Source organism: Ambystoma mexicanum, chromosome 8, assembly GCF_040938575.1.
Source record: "Ambystoma mexicanum isolate Mex_15411 chromosome 8, UKY_AmexF1_1, whole genome shotgun sequence".
Taxonomy (NCBI): domain Eukaryota; kingdom Metazoa; phylum Chordata; class Amphibia; order Caudata; family Ambystomatidae; genus Ambystoma; species Ambystoma mexicanum.
Genome location: NC_090929.1, coordinates 1,170,565,219 through 1,170,585,032, shown reverse-complemented (window position 1 = coordinate 1,170,585,032; position 19,814 = coordinate 1,170,565,219). Strand labels below are relative to the sequence as shown.

The following is a 19,814-nucleotide window of genomic DNA, read 5'->3' as shown; positions in this document are numbered from 1 at the left end:
TCAATAAAGGATTACTTTTACGCAAACATTAGACAAAAAGCAACAAAAGAGTACCCACAGAGGGAACTTACAGATCTTGAAATACTGGAAGCTTTAAACGACTGCTTGCCGGTAGCAAAACTACGCAGAGTTGAGCACTATGTCAGTGATAACCGGCCACATAGTAAAAGACGGACCCCAGGAGAAAGTAATAAGGCACAAGGACAGCTGAGTGACAAAGTGGGGCCTGAGGGGGAATCACCGTGCCCGATGTTACCCCAAAAGATTCCCACGAACTCACCAAGAGGCCAGCAAAATCTGAAGCCGACAAAAGTCATAGAGAAGGGGGAATTGAAGAGAAATCCGGGCAAAGAGTGAGAAATGGGGACTGTCACGTCCGAGCACAAAGAAAACCCCCACACCATCCAAGAGGAGAGCCTCATTATAGTTGAGCCGAAAGGCCCAATGGATTTAACAACAGAAATAAAGGAAGGCTCCTGCAAGCTAAATCCGGCAACACCCTCACTCCCAGAGGGTACAGCCTTGAATGTTGACAACTTCACAGGAACAGATAGAGACAAAGTTCACAAAAACCCAAACAAAATGCTGGTGCCAGAAAAACTCAACCAAGCAGGGCTCTCCAAAGCCCAAAATGAAAACATGACAATAGGAAGGCCATCCACAGCAGACTTAGATGAACTAAACCAAGAAAACCTTACGAGACCCCTAATCAACCAAAACTTGAACATGGGGGGAAATGACAATCGAAGTTACCACATCGACAAAAATCGAAAAGGAAGAGCCTCATTAGAAACAACAAGGCCAATTCGAGGCAGCTGGACAAATCAGACAACAATGTTAACTGAATCCCCCTTAAGAAGAACCTCGCCACATCATTCGACCAGCCCGACGGATTCCTCAAATAAAAGAAAAATGGACTTACTGTCAATCATGTCATCAGTGAACATCGCATTGGCCCCATTCATGAAACCTTATGAAACTATTGCTGACTCCTTGAAAGACCACACAAGCATCCAAGCGATGATCCACAGCAAAGTTATCTTCTTAGAAGCATATGTCATGGCTTTGGAAGCCAGAAAATCAAGCACAGTTATAATAAACGACGAGAGTTCGTCTTCACGACAAAAAGAGCAGTATGAAGACAAAGAACAAAGACCGGTGAGTAAAACCAGGGGGACTCAAACCATAGCTACTACAGGCCATACAACAAATAATCCACCAACAGAGGGTGCAAATAAAGAGGCGAATTTAAAACAAACTGAGAACCAATCAACAAAGAGACCACCACCTAGACAACCCTCAACTGGAAACCAAACTGCAGAAGGTATTTTTCAACTTTTCACACGACCAGTAAAACACAAGGAAAAATCACAAATGAAAGGCAAAGAAATAGAGTCGAGGCAAACAAAAAACCCTGAAACATCAGAAAAAAGAACCATCAGCCTATCGCCGTCAACAATTGAAACGCCAGAAAAAAGAACCTTTACCCTATCCCCATCAACAATTGATCGCATCGAAGGCGAAGAATTGATGAATCTGAGCCAACATCTGGCAGAAAACTCACCTACGAGTCTAGCTGCACATTGCTCCAGTGAAGCATCAACTTCACAATCTCACAAAGAAAAGGAAAATACAGAATTCACAAGAAGAAACAAAGAAGTGACTGGAGAAAAAGCAGCAAAAAATTCTAGGGAAAACGCGAAGAATATAAAGAACAAGGGCGCCATCCAATTGATATAGATAGACAGACAAAGCCAAAAAAGATGCAGAAAGAAACAAAAAAAGAAAACGAAAGGTCGAAATCGAGACCCAGAGACAATCAAACCTCAGGAAATTGGAAAAAAGAACACAGATACAACTCCTCCAGACAGAAAGAGGGTGAACGCGGTAAATCAAGAAGGAGATCAGAAGGTAGACGGAACGAACAAAAACACAAAAGAAAGCCGTCTAGAAACATAACACCAGGCAGACCGCGTTCTCAATCCACGAATGCCCACAACAAAATCAACACTGAAAAACGACTCAGCCCGCCACAAGACAAAGGAGAAATGATCTTTCGGTATAGATCCAGAACACAGAAATATAACCTAAAACCGAATAAAGTGGACAAAGCTAAACGGCGTATAAAACTAACACAAGTGAAAGAAAACAGAGACGAAATAATCTTGAACCGAAACTCAGTGCTAACACTGTTTAAATACATTCGAAAGCTGAATCAAATAAAATCAGAAGATCTGCTTGTAGTAGAGCCAAGCCATGTAAATGCAAAAGCAAAAACGGTACTCTACGTAACATCAACAACGTTGAAAAACCTGATCCTCGACTGTAGTGAAGAGCTGGACGAAATGGGCTACGAAGTCAAAGTGCAATCAACCAAAAGCAAAGAAGACAATAAAAGGGAGGCTGAAAACAAAAGGCGTATTACGCCCAGCAGAAAGCAAGTAGACAGACACCCAAAAAGTGCCTTAGGAAGAACCGGTCGCAACAAATCGCCTGAGAAAAACAAGGACAGAGCAAGAGCCCGGGAAGTTGAAGAGAAACTGAGGGAAAATCGACAAGCCTCGAAAGAAAACAAAAATTATGAAAGTTTCACAAAAACCGAGGATACAAAAAAACTTAATAAAGCCAAGGCAATTCCAGAAATAACAGCCAAACTTTCAACAGAAAATTTTCCACAAAAAAGATGTGAACCCACGAAAGGCATATGGTCCTGGCTGCCCAAAATTCTGAGGGAAAAAAAGCAAACATAGCAACTCGCGAGAGATGAGCACATTCTACATGACAGACATCGCGCGACCCCCTTAAAGTGCGAACTAAAAATGTGCTCATTGAACACGAGAGGACACATCCATCTACTGTCTCCAAAAGACATGGACCTGGGGTCATATGACCTTTTATGCCTCCAAGAGTCCTGGCTGACTGAAACCCCTGCAATAGGGGGGTTCGAAGTCATCCTTGCACCGGCCAAACAAGGATGTCGAGGAAGACCTTCGTCGGGCTTATTGATTGCGTCTAAAAAAGACTCAGGGATCAAACTAGAAGAAACATTGATCAGCAACCAAATGATTCTGATGGTTAAGGCGGCATGGAGCCGTTGGAGTACCGTTAAAAACGCCTACGAGAAAGTCACCTTAATCGTAGCAAACACCTACTGGAACCCCGCAAGCATAGAGCCTACCGCCTACATAGAAAAAATGGAGGACGCGATAGATCAGGCACTATCGGAACACCTGGTAAAACACTTCCTCATTTGCGGAGACCTGAACGCTACGTGCATGAGCTCGGAAGAAAGAGAGGCGGACCTAGGCCACAACTCAACAGGCAAACAACGCGGCAACCTATGGGTCAAATTGATGAATTCAAGAAACCTTCACAATTTGCACGAAGCATTCCCAGACCTAAATCGCCCGCCATCATGGGAAAGGAATGAATTGACAGGTACCATAGACTACATCTACGTCACTGAACCATTACTGGCAATAACGAAAGATTTTGTAATCACAAGAGTTACAGCCAGTGACCATAACCCCCTGTCAACAACCTGGATGTCAATAAGGCCCCAGAATGAGTACGTTGAGCACCAAGTCATAGCCAACACGAAGGGAAACCGTCTACACCTTACAACTGATGCCATTGAGGAAATAGAAAAAGGATTCCTCTCAATGCCAAATCACTTGGGCAAAAATAATACAGACTATACGCCATTCCTGACGAAGTTTAAGAAAACTCGTAAAATAAAAACAAACAGTGGAAATCCCCCAAGACACGTGTATAACCTAACACTGGTGGAGAAACGTCGGGCACTGCGGAAAATACAACGCAAAGCAAAATCTTCAGGATCTCCAGGGGCTGTGAGAGCGGCAGAAGTGGAAACCAAACTCTACAAAGCATGGGTAAAAGGCCACAGACTGTCTCTCGATCAACAAGACGCTGAAAACATTCTAAAAGCGATAAGTGGCAAAAACATAAAAGAATTTTGGAAAATTTTGAGAGCGGTTAACGAAACCCAAGAAAACACAATCATAACCGAGATTGGGGAAACTACTTGGACAAAACATTACACTACTATGTACCAGGCACCAAGTACCAACTTAAAACTACAGGGCGAAATGTCTCCTGAGCCATGGATAATCATAGATGATCCACAGGAAATCCGATTGAAAATCAGAGGCTTAAAAAACTCCCACGCCCCAGGACCCGATGGGATCACAAACTCCGATCTAAAAACACTTGAAAATGAGTGGGCAAGTCTGCTAAGTAAAATCTTTGGCAGATGCTGCAACTTAAAAACGATACCACCCTCATGGAAACAAGCAACAATCGTTCCAATATTCAAGAAAGGAGACAAAAAGGACCCGATAAATTACAGACCAATTGCGCTCCTGGATGTCATAGGTAAAGTGTTTGGCTCAATGCTTCTCGACCGCTTTAAGATCTGGGCGGAGGAATCACCCTGTAACGATCCACTCCAAACGGGATTCAAAAGAAATCTGGGCACGACAGCCAACATTCTAATGCTAAACGTGCTGAAAAACAGAGTACTGGAAGGAGGAACGAGAATCTTTGTGGCGTTCATCGATCTGACACAAGCATTCGACCGGATAGACAGGGCCCGCCTATGGTCCAAACTTGAAACCTGGGATTGTCCACCGTCTATATTAAACCCGATTAAGGCACTATACACCGACACTTCAATACGCATCCGACTTGATCAAAACGGCCTTTTATCATCACCCATCCCAACAGCGAGAGGAGTGAAGCAGGGGTGCCCGTTGGCCCCGGCCCTGTTTCTGGCATTTATTGGTGACATCCAAAACGAGGATCCAAAAATTCGAGAATTTCCTCCAAAAATCTGCAAAATCCCGATAACACGATTGCTTTACGCAGACGACTTGGTCCTAATGGATCACACACCAATTGGTCTGCAGCGCCAACTGACAAAGCTTCAAGGGTATATGCAAGAAAACAAACTGGAAATAAACGTAAAGAAAACAAAATTCTTCGTACTGGAAAATGCGACCAGGAAAACAGAAAAACTGAAACTAACTTTGGAAGGATCACTGATCGAGCGAGTGTTCGACTTCAAATACTTAGGAGTAACCCTGGACTCCTCTTCGCAAGACAAAGCCATGCAATCGGTCCTGATGTCCAAAGCCAATAAATTGGCAGCCCAAGCTAGGGCCATAGATAAAAAGTTTGGAAGATTCTCACTGATCCCTGTGCTAGAACACTATAAGAAAAAGGTGATGCCGACATTAACGTATGGGGGAGATGCTATGATGAATTTACCACGATCCATTTGGACAAAAATTGAGGCAAAGTTTTGGCGAAAAGTCCTTAGACTCCCAAACTCGACCCCAATAGCCTCAATCTGACGAGAGCTTAGCTTACCCTCTCTCAGAAGTTCAGTCTCACAATCGTCTCTAAGACTGTTCAGGAAATGCCGGATGGCTGAGCCACCATCAATATACTTTCTCATCAATCTCGAAATAGAAAGGAATACAAGCAAATCCCTTAAAAAATGGAAAGAAGAAAACATCAGCTTGCTAGAACAGGTCAATGCAGACGAAGAACAACTAATAAAGTACCCAAAGAGAACCTTCACCAAAATCAAAGAACTCGACTGGATAAACACCCTGGAGACAGCAGGAAAAATAAATTAACCTTACACCTGCCTCCAAACACGAAAAAACTCAATGAACTCCAGGAATATATAAAGAAGTTTCCATCCAGGAAAGGGAGAGACACGCTGATGAGAGCCCGTTTAAATGTCTTGCAGACAAATGAGATCTTGTCAATTAGAGGCCAGTCGGGAAATAATAGTTGTCGATTTTGTGAGATACAAGAAAAGGAAACAATCTGCCACTTGCTCCTAAAATGTGCCTCAAACCAACATATAAGAAGTCGATACTTAAAACCAACCTTCACAGATTTCATCATAGAGGACGAAGAAATATGTTGGTCTCGTTTGATTGGAGGTGACAAAACATCATGGCAAATAGCTTCCTATAAAATCTTGGAAGCCATAAACTGGCCGACAAAGGCACATTTTTAGAGAGCTGTTCTCATTTTTAGAGAGCTGTTCTCATTTTCTTTCTTTTTTTTTTCTTTCCGTCACGACCACAGACAAAAGACAGAAACCTCAAATTTTGTAAAAATCTTTTGATTAAATACAAATAAAAATAAAAAAAAAAAAATAATAAAAAAAAAAATAAATAAATAAAAAAAAAAGGTTCTGGGGTTGACACAGGTCAGGAAGATTTATCGTTACTATGAAAATCTTACATAACAAGAACATTAAAGCAATATTACAAAAGCATAGACGATATATTTTCCATATGGCATGGCACACTTAAAACATTGTATGATTTCCTCACATTCATCAATTCCATAGACTCACGTATGCAGTTTACGGCAGACATTGGTAGCCCACACGCTCATTTATTGGATGTTCAGGTGATTGTGATGAATAATACAGTCTCTACCACACTATGCACCAAGGAAACAAATAGGAACAATGTATACGTATCAAGTGTACGTATCAATGTGTACGTTCTCTGCCATTTAAAAATGGCTGCCCGCATCTTCGTCTAAGAGTTTCCACCAGAGGAAACACTGTGAGCCCGGATCCGTGTCCCGATTGGCCTGCAGCCTGCATTTTTAGCCAATTGCAAGCCGGCAGGCGATTCAGCCGGCCCACCCTCCAAAGGCACACTTCCTAAGGCAGCCCCTGTCGTGAGCCTGTCAGGAGCCGGAAAGTGTCGATTGCCAGGATTCCTGCTCCCCCGGGGATCGACTGACAACATCCTGCCTATGTACACACCTATCCAGGGTAAGCAGCTCAACAGCATCCAGCTCAAACTGTTACTGCAACCTTTGCTGCACTGCCTGCTCTGCAAGTCACTTTGTTTACATGGATGCTAGGAATAGCCATGAAGCCACTCTTTTCCTGCTGCCCAGACATTGACATCTGCACACTGCTGCATGTCCCACAGTACCTGTACTACACCTGTGCCACATATAAATGCCTGATTACACATGCCACTGCTTGCCATCATATGTGCTTTGCAAAACCGGTCCAGATGACTATTTGCTCTTGCTTAAACCTAAGTCAGTCCTAGACTAGCCCTCAGACCACTCTAAACTATGTCAGGCATTATGGTCGCCTTCAGTCTACCCTAAACTGTGTTGTGCTTTACGGTCATGTCCAGACCACTTTAAATTGTGTTGTGCCTTATGGTCACGCCCAGACCACTTTAAATTGTGTTGTGCCTTATGTTCACGCCCAGACCACTTTAAATTGTGTTGTGCCTTATGGTCACGGCCAGACCACTTTAAATTGTGTTGTGCCTTATGGTCACGCCCAGACCACTTTAAATTGTGTTGTGCCTTATGGTCACGGCCAGACCACTTTAAATTGTGTTGTGCCTTATGGTCACGGCCAGACCACTTTAAATTGTGTTGTGCCTTATGGTCACGGCCAGACCACTTTAATTGTGTCATGCTTCATGGTCACGGCCAGACCACTTTAATTGTGTTATGCTTCATGGTCGCTTCAGACCATTTTAAATTGTGTTGTGCCTTATGGTCACGCCCAGACCACTTTAAATTGTGTTGTGCCTTATGGTCACGGCCAGACCACTTTAAATTGTGTTGTGCCTTATGGTCACGCCCAGACCACTTTAAATTGTGTTGTGCCTTATGGTCACGCCCAGACCACTTTAAATTGTGTTGTGCCTTATGGTCACGGCCAGACCACTTTAAATTGTGTTGTGCCTTATGGTCACGGCCAGACCACTTTAATTGTGTCATGCTTCATGGTCACGGCCAGACCACTTTAATTGTGTTATGCTTCATGGTCGCTTCAGACCATTTTAAATTGTGTTGTGCCTTATGATCACGTACAGACCACTTTAAATTGTGCTATGCTCTATGCCTTATGTCAATTTCGAGGGGCCATGCCGCAGTATGCATGCACTATTAGCTATGATTAGGACTCTCAACTCCAGGTGCCATGTTGTATCATGTGTGTTTATTAGCCACGATTAGGACTCTCTAAGCCAGAAGCCTTTGCTGAAGCATATCTGCCCGTTTGACACTAACAGGATTGCCCAATATAGATGTTTCTGTGATAGTACATTTACACCCTAGTCCCTACCAGATTTGCCATATACAGGCATTAGCTTGCCACCCTTACAATATGCATGCCACTAAGACCTGCTTCTCACACACACGTGGTTCCATAGCCTGGACTCTCCTAACCATCACCATAACAATGGCCCTTACTAACTCTACACCCTGCAACATGCAAGAGAGAAACTTGCGACTTAGAGCTAGGCTGCCACGACTTTATGACATTAAAAACAAAAGAACCAGTCCACCAGTACCCACACGCACCTCCACAGCCAACAACCTCAACCTCCTAGACTCAGTGACGATAAATCAACCCGAACCACTTGGTGACCTATACTACAAACAGAGGACACCTAACCACCCTAATCCCAGATCTGGCAAAGATAACACTACAATTCCAACACTATCAGGAGCCCTTATTAACGCTAGGTCCCTGATAGCACACAATACGGAAATAGCTGATATACTGGCTATGGACAACTTAGACATCCTTGCTGTCACTGAAACATGGCTCTATGATGCAGCCGGTCCTGCCCTTATGACTGCCATACCGGATAATTACAATATCCTAAGAGTCGACCGACCCAATTCCAGAGGAGGCGGCCTGGCCATCATAACCAAAACACAGCTAGCTGCCAGACTCACCCCACACCCAGTAATCACATCATGTGAACTTCTCTCAGCTAAAATACCCATCTCAAATAATAGTACACTAACGATACTCCTTGTGTACAGACCACCAGGCCCACTAGACAACTTTGAGGAAGACCTATCCTGCCTCCTCACTAATAGCATTAAAGACTCCACTCAGCTCCTTCTACTAGGTGACCTTAACCTAGGCTTTAATGACGCTAAAGACAAACAAGCCCAATCTATCCAATCCATTTTAGTCAACCACGACATTACTCAAAATGTCCTAGTTCTTACACACACAAAAGGACGCACACTAGACTGGCTAGCCAGCCATAACTGCAACATCACCATCTCTAGTATCCTACCTCAAATATGGACGGACCACTATCTAATATGCTTTACAGCCAGCATTGAGCCTCCTAAACCTAACAATAATAAAATAGCACCCCCCATGCCAACAAGAAGTAAAAAAGAAATCACAGCTGAAAAACTACTTCCACTTCTCCTACCAACTCTCACAGCTAGCTCCAATGAATCTAACCCTAGCGAGTTAGTTGAATCATTTAACAACGCCATGACCAAAGCCCTTGACTTGATCGCACCTATCAAACTCCACAAAAGTAAACGTGAAACTCAACTTAACTCTTGGTTCACCCCACATCTCAAAGAAATGCGCATCCAAAAACGCAAACTCCAAGCTATCTAGAGGCATACTCCTTCTGCTGACAATAAAACCACACTTGCCAATTTCACCAAAAAATACAAAAAGGAAATAATTCAAACTAAAAAAGATTCATTCAATGATAGAATCAGTAAAGCCAATTCGAATTCCAAAGAGCTCTTCACCATTCTCCGTGAACTGGAAAATCCCATTGCCCCTACAGACAATGTCCCCAAAGACAAATCTTGGTGCGCTAGTATCCAAAATGCTCTAGCAAATAAAATCACAACCCTTCAATCTAAAATTGCTAAGAAAAAAGCCACACTGAGCCCTAGTGGAACTCATACCACCCCACTGAAGGAGATACCTAGCATATCCACCCAAAATAACTGCAAACCTTTCAGGTTTACCAATAACTCCATATTGGAAACTGAAAAGGTCATCCTATCCCTTAAACCGTCGAACTGCCAAGGTGACAGCTGCCCTGCGCAAATCATCAAGGATGCAGCCAGAGACCTAGCACCCTTCATCTCGAAACTTATCAACGCCTCCTTCAACATGAGTACAGTACCCACCAACCTTAAAGAATCCTGGGTTCTGCCCCTACTAAAAATACAGACACTCGACCCAGCTATCCCCACTAACTACAGGCCCATTACCACGGTCCCATTTCTCCTTAAAATCATCGACAGAGTAGCCTACCTCCAAATTCAAAACTATTTGGAGACACACCAACTACTAGGTTCACGGCAATCTGGCTTCAGACCACTGCATGGTACTGAAACGGCCCTTATTGGCCTCAAGACACAAATCGACGAGCTGAAGGATAAAGGCAACACAGCTATGCTCCTCCTCCTTGACCTATCAGCGGCCTTTGACCTGGTGGATCATGCAGTATTATGCAACCACTTAGCGTCCGCCGCTCACTTCTCAAGTGAAGCTATAGCATGGGTACAATCCTTCCTAGCTAACCGTACGATGAGAGTGTTCTCCCCTGTAGCGGCAGCGGACCCTATCCAGATCACTTGTGGTGTACCACAAGGCTCATGTGTCTCCCCGACAATGTACAATATCTTTACTAAGCCTCGCTTCGACAAACTTGACAAATTAGGGGTAACCTACACGAATTATGCGGACGACACGCAGATTCTCATACCACTATAAGGCAACTTTGTCGAAGACACAGCTCTAGTAAGCAAAATTTACCTCCTCATTCAGGCATGGATGGCTTCCCACGGCCTCTGTCTAAATGACGACAAAACTGAGATATTGATCCTGGGTTCCGACTCCAACCTTAAAAAACGGAGTCCCAACTATCGCAATTTCAACATAGATGGTAACACAATCAAGGTGGCTACGGAGGTAAAAACTCTAGGCTTTTACCTCGATTCCACCTTATCGCTTAAAAAACAAGTCAACACCCTGGCATCCTCCACAGCGTACACCTGCAAATTAATCAGGACCTGCAGACCTTACCTCTCTAAATCTAACTGCATCATGCTAGCCAATGCATTAGTAATGTCCAAATTGGACTACTGCAATGCCCTCTATGCAGGTGCCAACAAATCCTTCATAAATAAAATGCAAATTTTCCAAAATAACGCTCTTAGAGCAGCCCTTGACATACCCCGTAGAGCACATATCTCTAACGTTAGGAAAGACCACCACTGGCTCAAAATCAGCGACAGAGTCCTGCTTAAGACACTATCGCTTACCACAAAGGGCTTAACAACAGAGCACCCCCCTACATCTCAGCCAGACTGACCAGAAAATCATCCAGTCACCACACTAGGGCTACCAACCACTATCTGCTTGAAACTCCCAGATTCAGACGATCCAAAGCGGGAGGAGCAAGCTTCCCCGTCAGAGCTGCCCAGGCCTGGAACACATTGCCCATTGCACTGAGAGCTAACCTACCCTACTGTAACTTCAGATGCAAGGTAAAAAATTGGCTCTGGTCCAACAACAACTAATTCCCGCGGCACCCTATGGCCACGACTCCCTTGTAACTCAGGCTAAAATAATTCTGCCCTCTCACTTCTACCTGTATACTTTCCCATTACTGTAACATGCTACTTTTTTTCCCAACCGTTGTCATTGACATGTATGTACCGCATTACCGTATGTACCGCATTGACATGTTTTTATACCTTGTATGTAACCTAAGCTTAAGCAATCTTGTAACTGCTGCGCCCGGCTACCCCTGGGTTTTGTGCGCATTATCAAATAATAAACATAAACATAAACATAAACATAAGGAATGTTCTGTAGCTTTTTACGCTAGACAAAGGGAGTGCAACCCTCACCGCCTGCTTTTGAGCTTAGGTCCTGTTGCTGTATGTTAGCTTTTCAGGCTAGTTTGCTTGGGAGCTCAAAATGGAGCCCTATGTCTATGGATTATTTTCTAGAGACCTGACTACACTTCTTTCGATTACAAATGCCATGCTCTGTCTTTCCTCCACTATCTCTATTCTGCCACCTTTTTAAAATCTTACTACATTATTTTCTAGCTCTGTTCACGCTCTAGAAATGTATTTACCTACATAAATGCATACATACAACAGTTTGGCAAATGCCTTATGGTTACATTAATCAACTGAGAGAAATTAATGTGGAATTACTAGAGACATAAATATGAACATCATAGTGTAAAAGTACAAATAATTGTTGGGGCTAAGGTTATAAATTGCATTATATAAAAGTCCCAGAAGCTCTGTTAAAAAGAGTCGCCAAGTTCTGTGCTTTTGCATTGTTTAAAACAAGCGCAATTACAATAGGTTTCGAGTTATTCTGCTTCATTGATTGTCTCATACTTTTAGAGGACATTGCCGGCAGAAATGCAGCGAGCCTGTCACATCTGTCAGGATCTAACAAACATCTGTCAAGTCAATTGCTCTTTTTGTATTTCTTTTTTTCAATAAAAAAAGAAAGTATCAGTTTTATGGGAAAAAAGGTTGTTCTTTTTGGAGCACAGGCATTACAGTATTCATTTTTTAAGAGCAACTTGGGTGATTGCACTGATTTTGCATATGTGATGTGTTTAAATATGTGTAATGCACGCCAATTACTTGAAAAGTAATTGGAGCAAACTGTAAATTGCCAATTAAAGCAACAATCATTTATGAACTTCCATCTCACATCTCTTACTTCCGTATATCTAAAGTTGTATTTTCAAAAGTATTGGACGTTCTGGGGAAATTTCAAAATAAATTAAAATCTAAAATAAATGGAAAAGAAATACCCAGCTGATGAAATTGGCTATTGAGTTTGCGGATTTATTTCAAAGATGATGCCTGTTTGATGAGTTTGCCTTGAATGCCTGGAAAGAGAGTGTATGTGCAGCATACATGAAAAGAAGAATCTCTTCCCTCTAATCATGCTGTGCCCACCGCCTGAGCCTTGCTGTGCCCAGCTGTCCTAACATCTGCTACATGTTGAACAAGCCAACAGTTTTGGATTTTGTGTAGGTCTGGAAAAGCCATATTTCAGGCCCTGCCATAATGGTACTAAATGTCCATTAATTATTGCAGTTTCAAAGTGGTGTCAGTATCTGGGCATATAATAGCAGTGCCTGGCAAATGCAGCTGTAATTAAGCCATTAATGAGCAGAGGATTGCTTTGATAGAACACAGTCAGGCACCTTGAGTGCAAAGGAGGATGTTATGGCCTGATGGGCTAGATCAGAGAGATCCCAGTAGGATGTGTTTTGGGCGGAAAGGGGCCAGAAGTGGGTGGGAAGGACCAGAGGATTAGCATGGCCATGGGCAGTAAATGGGTGGGTAGCCAAACAAAAGCTTTGAGCGTTGTGTCCCTCCTCATAGGCCATCTCACCATACCAATTGCCACATATGGACCTTTTTACTGAAATAACTAGGCAAAGGGTTTTGATATTATGAATTAAGCTATTGTATGCACTTTATATGTCTATATGAGATATTTTAGTTAGGGATTTTCGTAGTTCATCATTATTTTGTCACTCAGTTTGTATTGCAAAACATATGAGCTTGAGTATGTTTATAGGAATATGTTACCTGCTCTAATGCACTGCGTTTACGCTACAAAGAGGAATACAACAGGTAACACAACTAATAGTTGAACTGCAGGGCCAATATGAATACAATGTTTAAAATCATTGCTGGCTGTTATTTGTGACACAGCCTATGATCTCTCATGTATGAGAAATACATGCCAGCTAATTTCAAACAAATATTGTCTATAACTATGTATGCCCTTTGCAAAATAAAACACAGCAAATACATGCAGTGTATGGGTGGGTTGAACCGCATAAACAAATCAATGTGCATAAGAGTCTTTATGCATAGGGAATCACTGCTATGTGTCACTCCAGCTTCATAATGTTGGCAGGAGTTTTGTCACAGGAGAGGAAGATTCAGTTCAAAGGGCACACCGATTCAGGACGACACATGATTTGGGGTCGGCCTGATCTGCATCTGCATCAAGTTATCCATCTTGTATATATCACCACAGAGAGGACAGTCTGTATTTTAGAGCCAGAAATAGAGCAAAGAGAAATGCTCATGCTTGACTTCAATATTTCTATTTAATTTTTTTAGCAGTACTCCCAAAAAGAGATGCAAAGATAAAAATTGCATTTGCAGTGATGGGCCCTTTGAGATTGATCACTGCATATACACTCACTTAACCATCGTAAGTGAAGGGCTATCACCCAGTCCAGTTATTTGGGTTGAGTGGGTTGAGTTACCCACAGATTATAAAAGTGTCTGGAACGTGACCAAGAATCTAGTACAAAATGAGGGTTTAGCTTAGTCGCCTAAGATCCTTGCAAGCTCTTGTTGAAAATCATTAACTTGTCCAAAGAGACTTGCAGTGGCAGTAAACGGAAAATTGCCCTTACATTCTACCATCAAAGCACCAGAAGCAGCACTGAATTAACCAAGCCAGCCTCACACCAGGGTGCTGATCACTGGAGTCCCTTAGAATTCACCAGGCATGGGAAGAGGGCCCGATGGACAAGCCAGAAAGGGAAGGTGGGCCCGGAGAAGGGTGCAAACATCTTTATTTTTGTTAGAGATCTCTTCTTAATTCCTGTCCCTTCTATTTCCTGCCAGCAAAGTACTCTGGAGTGATATCATATGGCAAAGGGCAGTTTTTATCACACTTGCTGTAGACCTATTCCCTGTGGTATTGTGCCTTTCAAAGGAGAGGGGCACCCCCTCATTCTATGCTTTAACATTTGACCATCAGGAGAAGAAGGATATGCATGTGGACCCCTATTAGTAGTGCAGTCCAGTTTAACGTCCTTTGCCATAGAACTGAGAAGTCATTCAAGGCAGAGGAGAGCTCTGTACTCATACCATCACCTCGGAACATCTGAGGTGGACCTATGTGAACCAAGGCCTGCCTCACTGCTGACTGTCCTGATTCCAGGCTCCTTTTCATTGGAGGTGAATGTTCTGATGTCAATGCCAGCCAGGCTACCTAGAGTTATAGTGCACAAGGATTCCCCTTGTATGTAGAGACATGGATTTGGCTACTCCACCTTCCCAGAAATCCATAAACAGCTCTGAGTGTTGATTCCCTCATTGAACTTCTTTTGCGCTACACTGACTCAGGCACCGGCTGTCTATTCCAATCGTTATCATGCCACATGCCATTGCTGCCTTTATACCACACCATCCATTGAACCCACTCTGCGAGTTTCCCAACACATCTCCAACTTAGCCACCTCAGAAAGGGTCTTGAAGCCTGTGTTGATGCTGTTACACCATAGAGAAAACGATATTTGAAAATGTTCGGTCCCACCTGTCCATTTTAAAGGACCATCATGAATTTGAAGAATGAATTTTTGAACATTAACATTGTTGCCAATCTATTGCCTGAACACCCCTGCTCATCTACCAAGAGGGATCATTTACAAATGTATTCTGGCCACACGCTAGACTGGGTACTAACCCATAATCTACCCACTGCTCCCATTACCACAGTGCTGTGTCTATGGTCACACCATGCAATGATCAATCTATCAGTACTATTACCATCATAACCACCTAGGTTGGATAAGAAACATAGAATACTAAAATGAGTAGGAATGTCAAGCATGTTATGCCCTCTGCTTTCTCTGCAACATTAACTGCGAAGCTAGATCCCCTGGAACCCTATGATGATCCCACTGACCTGGTATCCCATCTGTTACTTGCCACTTCTAAAACTATTGAATTCTTGGCACCAGAAAAAAAACAAAATCATCAAACCAGAGAGTGCTTAGAACTCCTGGTTTGGGGATGACATTATTCAGGTCAGAAAACTGAAAAGAGCCTTGGAAGGGGTGTGGAACAACAATCCCTGTCCCTGTACTCTAGGTCCTTATAAGGAATCTTTGCAAACATTTAAGCATGTCATCACTGATGCCAACTGCAAGGACTATAACACCAGAATCAATAATGCAAGATCAAGCTCCAGCAAACTCTATAAAATCTTGTAAGATTTTGAGGGAAAAGCTACAGCATTCCCTTTAACTATCAGGAATACAGCCTGGTGCCAGGAAGTGCAGAATGAGTTTTTAAATAAAATTGTTGGTCATCAACAGGTTATTGCATCTTGACAGCACTGCCTTAAGAGCTCCACTCTGGACAGTGAATGCATGTGTGCACCTGTTAACTCCACTGTTATTTACACTCTCCCCAAATTTGAACTTAATTCACCAAAGTGGAAATCCTCAGTATAGTGTCCAACTTAAACCCAACTTCCTGTATTGGAGACACATGCCAAGCCAACTTCTTCAAGGGATCTCTGGATGCACCTATTCCATGGATCACAAAGATTGTGAATGCCGCTTTTAGAGATGACATAGTTCCTACATCTCCTAAGAATGCCTGGATCACTCCACTGCTAAAGAAAACTAGCTTGGAACCTTCCAAGGCAAAAAACGTCCCTCCAATTACAAATGATCCATACCATCTCAAAATTCTTTAACATGTCGCATAACTGCAGCTCCAGAAATTTGTAGAAACCAACAATATTTTTGGTATCTGACTGTCTGGATTTAGATCCAAACACAGTACGGAGACAGCTCTATTAGATTTTAAATACAACATCACCAGTATTGTGGAGAGGGGCCTTACTGCATTGCTAATGTTGTTGGATTTATCAGAGACCTTTAATTTAGTTGACCACAAACTCCTTATGAATAGGCTGAAGGGTATCACACGTTGTTCAGAGATTGCTGCACAATGGATTGAATCCCTTCTGGGCCCGAGAACCTCCATAGTGGCCATTGAGAACGCCCACGCAACTCCCATTATCACCACCTGAGGAGTGTCGCAAGGCTCATGTCTGTCACCAACCCTTTTCAACATACACATCAGGTCTTTCCTCGACCGCTTGGATAATCTGGATGCACAGTACACAAACTATGCCAATGACATCCAGATTCTCCTTGAGTTGTCAGTCAGCCATGCACAATCGTGATGGCAGTAAATTCTCTCGCTCTCAACGATGAGAAGACATAACTCCTTATGATCGCCTCAGGCCCCTGATTGAAGATAGTGAACCATCTCTACAAGTGTTTTTCGATCATGGATAGAGAAATACATATGGTTGGACCGGTCAAGACGTGAGAAGTTTACCTGGATGCTGAGTTGTCAGTGAAACCTAATTTCTTTCATGTCTGCTCCTCCTGTACATAGGTTACACAGCTCCTGCACCAAATAAGACCTTATTTATCCATGGGAAACAAGTCTCTCCTGGCCACTGCACTTGTTAAAACTAGACTCGACTATTGCAATAGTCTCCTGATTGAAACATCCCAAGCCAATTTACACTCCCTTCAGAGTGCGCAAAATGGTGCAGTTAGAGTTGTTCATGGCCTACTAAGACAAGTCCATGTTTCTCCATTTAGAAAGGCCTTGGACTGGCTTCCTGTCAAGCACAGCATTACCCACAAATTGTTGTCACTAACTTAAAAATGTCAAACAGCCCTTGATCCCCAAAACCTACCCAATCGCTTGTGTGGGATGTCACAACCCACTGGTCCAGGCCCTGCAACATTACTGTGCATTGCTGGCAGCAGAAACCTCAGAAATGGCCACTGGAAAGCATGCTGCTCACTAAAAATCACCAGAAAGTGCACAGTAAAAATATGAAAAATAGGCCGCCATCCAGTTTTGCCTATGTCAGTGGTAACACAGGAAACCACTGCAAAAACCCACCATTGGGCTACCCACAAAGTAGCCTGAAATCACTTCAAAAAAGCAATGCTGATTGCCAAAAAGAAACACAAAGCTGTTTGGAAATCCGTTTTCTTGATTGTCAAAAATGTGCAAAAATCATGGCTCACAAATGTCCTAAAAGATCCAACCTCCATGTTGGGTGTTTCACATTATTCTACTGCAAGAATCCACATAAATGCAATGTCCACAGAAGTACACTTATCAGAGGAAAATCCACATTGAAGATTGCTTTCTGAAAGAAATCTGACAAAAATGGGTGTAGTACCATTACTCACCTCTGTCAGAAGCCGGCGATTTAAAACCTATCATGTGTAAAGTTGAAAATTGAACTCAAACTATGCCAAAGAAGAAAGTTCCATCAAAATGCCATATAGGAGTGCCACACATTGATTTTCATGTAGAAAAAGGACTGGAAGTAAAGATGGGTTTGCTTATTTTAAATTTATAAATGTATTTCTTTCACAAGGAACTGTGTTACAATTGACCAGAAGGTAACCTGATTCAGTTAAAACTTCCAAGAGGACTTATTCCCCTGAGAATCTCACACCTTGTTCATTCCCACCAAAAGGAGAGCATTTCGCATTGGCATGTTAATCAGAAAGGGAGGAGATTTCCCCTGCTGCCCAGACCAAGAAACAATGGATTCCTTTGGCTGAATAGGAATGCTAATTCGGGTGTGACTGACAACAAACTGCTCTGGCAGGAAGACAGGCCATGTGACCCTCTGACTCAGCCCAGCTCTGGAGGCGGGCCAGACTGAAATTGTTGATTGAAGTTGGTGTAAATGTATGTTTTAGAAAAATGCTTATAGCAAAGTGTACTGCACTGACAAAAATATGAAACTTAGAGATTGTTAAAATGAAAATGTTTCTCACACTTTAAGACTAAGTTGGAATCTGTGCAATGTTCTGTGACTGAACCCCGGAACTTATTCATATTGTAGCCATGGTGTTTATGTTTGGAACATGAAAAATGACAGGAATGTGCCCAGAGGGGACGTGCATGCATGTATACAAATTGGTGCAGAACTAACATTGAGAAACCCACCAAAAGCACGAAAAAGTTGTCATTTATGAACCATAGCTCTCAGGAAGATGGGAGTTGAACAGAAATGTACCTTAGATAATCTGTTGTGTAATTATGTATTATGAACAACTTGTGTATCTTGGAAATATGTTTTTGGGGAAAATAGATTTCCTAAGAAAAAGCAAAGGGGAGGGATTTCCTTTGGGCCATAAACACAGCATCACTCTGACACCTGATGACACGCTGCTCCTGTCTCAAATCAGGAGAGGGGAAATTCTATGACCTATCAGATCCTTAGAGGGTTGGGAATAGTAGAATCAACCTCCCTACCCCACTTTGGAAATACATAAATAGGGACTGTTGAGGACCCACAGACACACACACACTTTCCACTCCTCAACTGATTTCTTGGCGAAGCACCCTGAAGGAAGATCCAGGCTCCAGACATAGATCCAGAGACCCGACTCTATAACCAAACTCTAGAACTTTGAAGCAGAGAGGCCTAACCCAAGAAGCTGAAGCCTTTTTCAGCAGGCTTAAGAACCTTTTGCAACCTGATTCTAACCCCTAAACTTCCAAGGGGCACCCCACAAAATCCAACAGCCTGGCTGTGCTGTTTTGCTGTTCTAGCTAAGAACCCCGTGCTAGAACCAAGATCCAGACCCATAGAGCAGAGCTGTACCCAGAACCAACCTGTCAGATCCAGTCCAAGAGGCCTCGCAGACCAGAGAGCCTTGCTGAGAGCAGAACCCAGTGCCTGAGACCTGTCCAGTGGCGGATGAAGTCCAAACCCTTGACCAGATCTTTGACGGGTCCATTCCATTCCAAAGCCATGGAAGTGAGTATTTAGTCTGGAACTGTCTATAGTCATCTCTTAGTTTAAAGTAATCCTATTCAATCCATTTCAACCTATCCAGAACTGCATTATAGAATCTTGTGTCCATCCTGAATTCTTCTCATCATATTGTCTGTAATAATTTGAGCGATAATAATCTGTGCGCTGATATTTTCTGAAGAAAATCAAGTGTCCTGGCGCGCAACAACCAGAGTGGAAGGCGCCCTGTTCTGGTGGTTGTCCCGTTGCGTATCTTGCACCTTCATATACCCTTAGTATAAGTCCATCTTGGTTCATAATCTTTAAAGCGCAAGTT

General features: G+C 42.9%; 1 protein-coding gene across 1 annotated transcript; it reads left to right on the top strand.

The window, feature by feature from the left end:
- The first annotated feature begins 1,763 nt into the window (after positions 1 to 1,763).
- Positions 1,764 to 2,750, top strand: LOC138473349 (uncharacterized). The gene has a single exon (XM_069612027.1). The coding sequence runs from the start codon at positions 1,764 to 1,766 to the stop codon at positions 2,748 to 2,750; it is 987 nt and encodes a 328-aa protein (XP_069468128.1).
- The last annotated feature ends 17,064 nt before the right edge of the window (positions 2,751 to 19,814 follow it).

Coding starts and splice junctions, on each gene's coding strand:
- LOC138473349 (XM_069612027.1), top strand. CDS start 1,764: ATGCAGAAAGAAACAAAAAAAGAAAACGAAAGGTCGAAATCGAGACCC.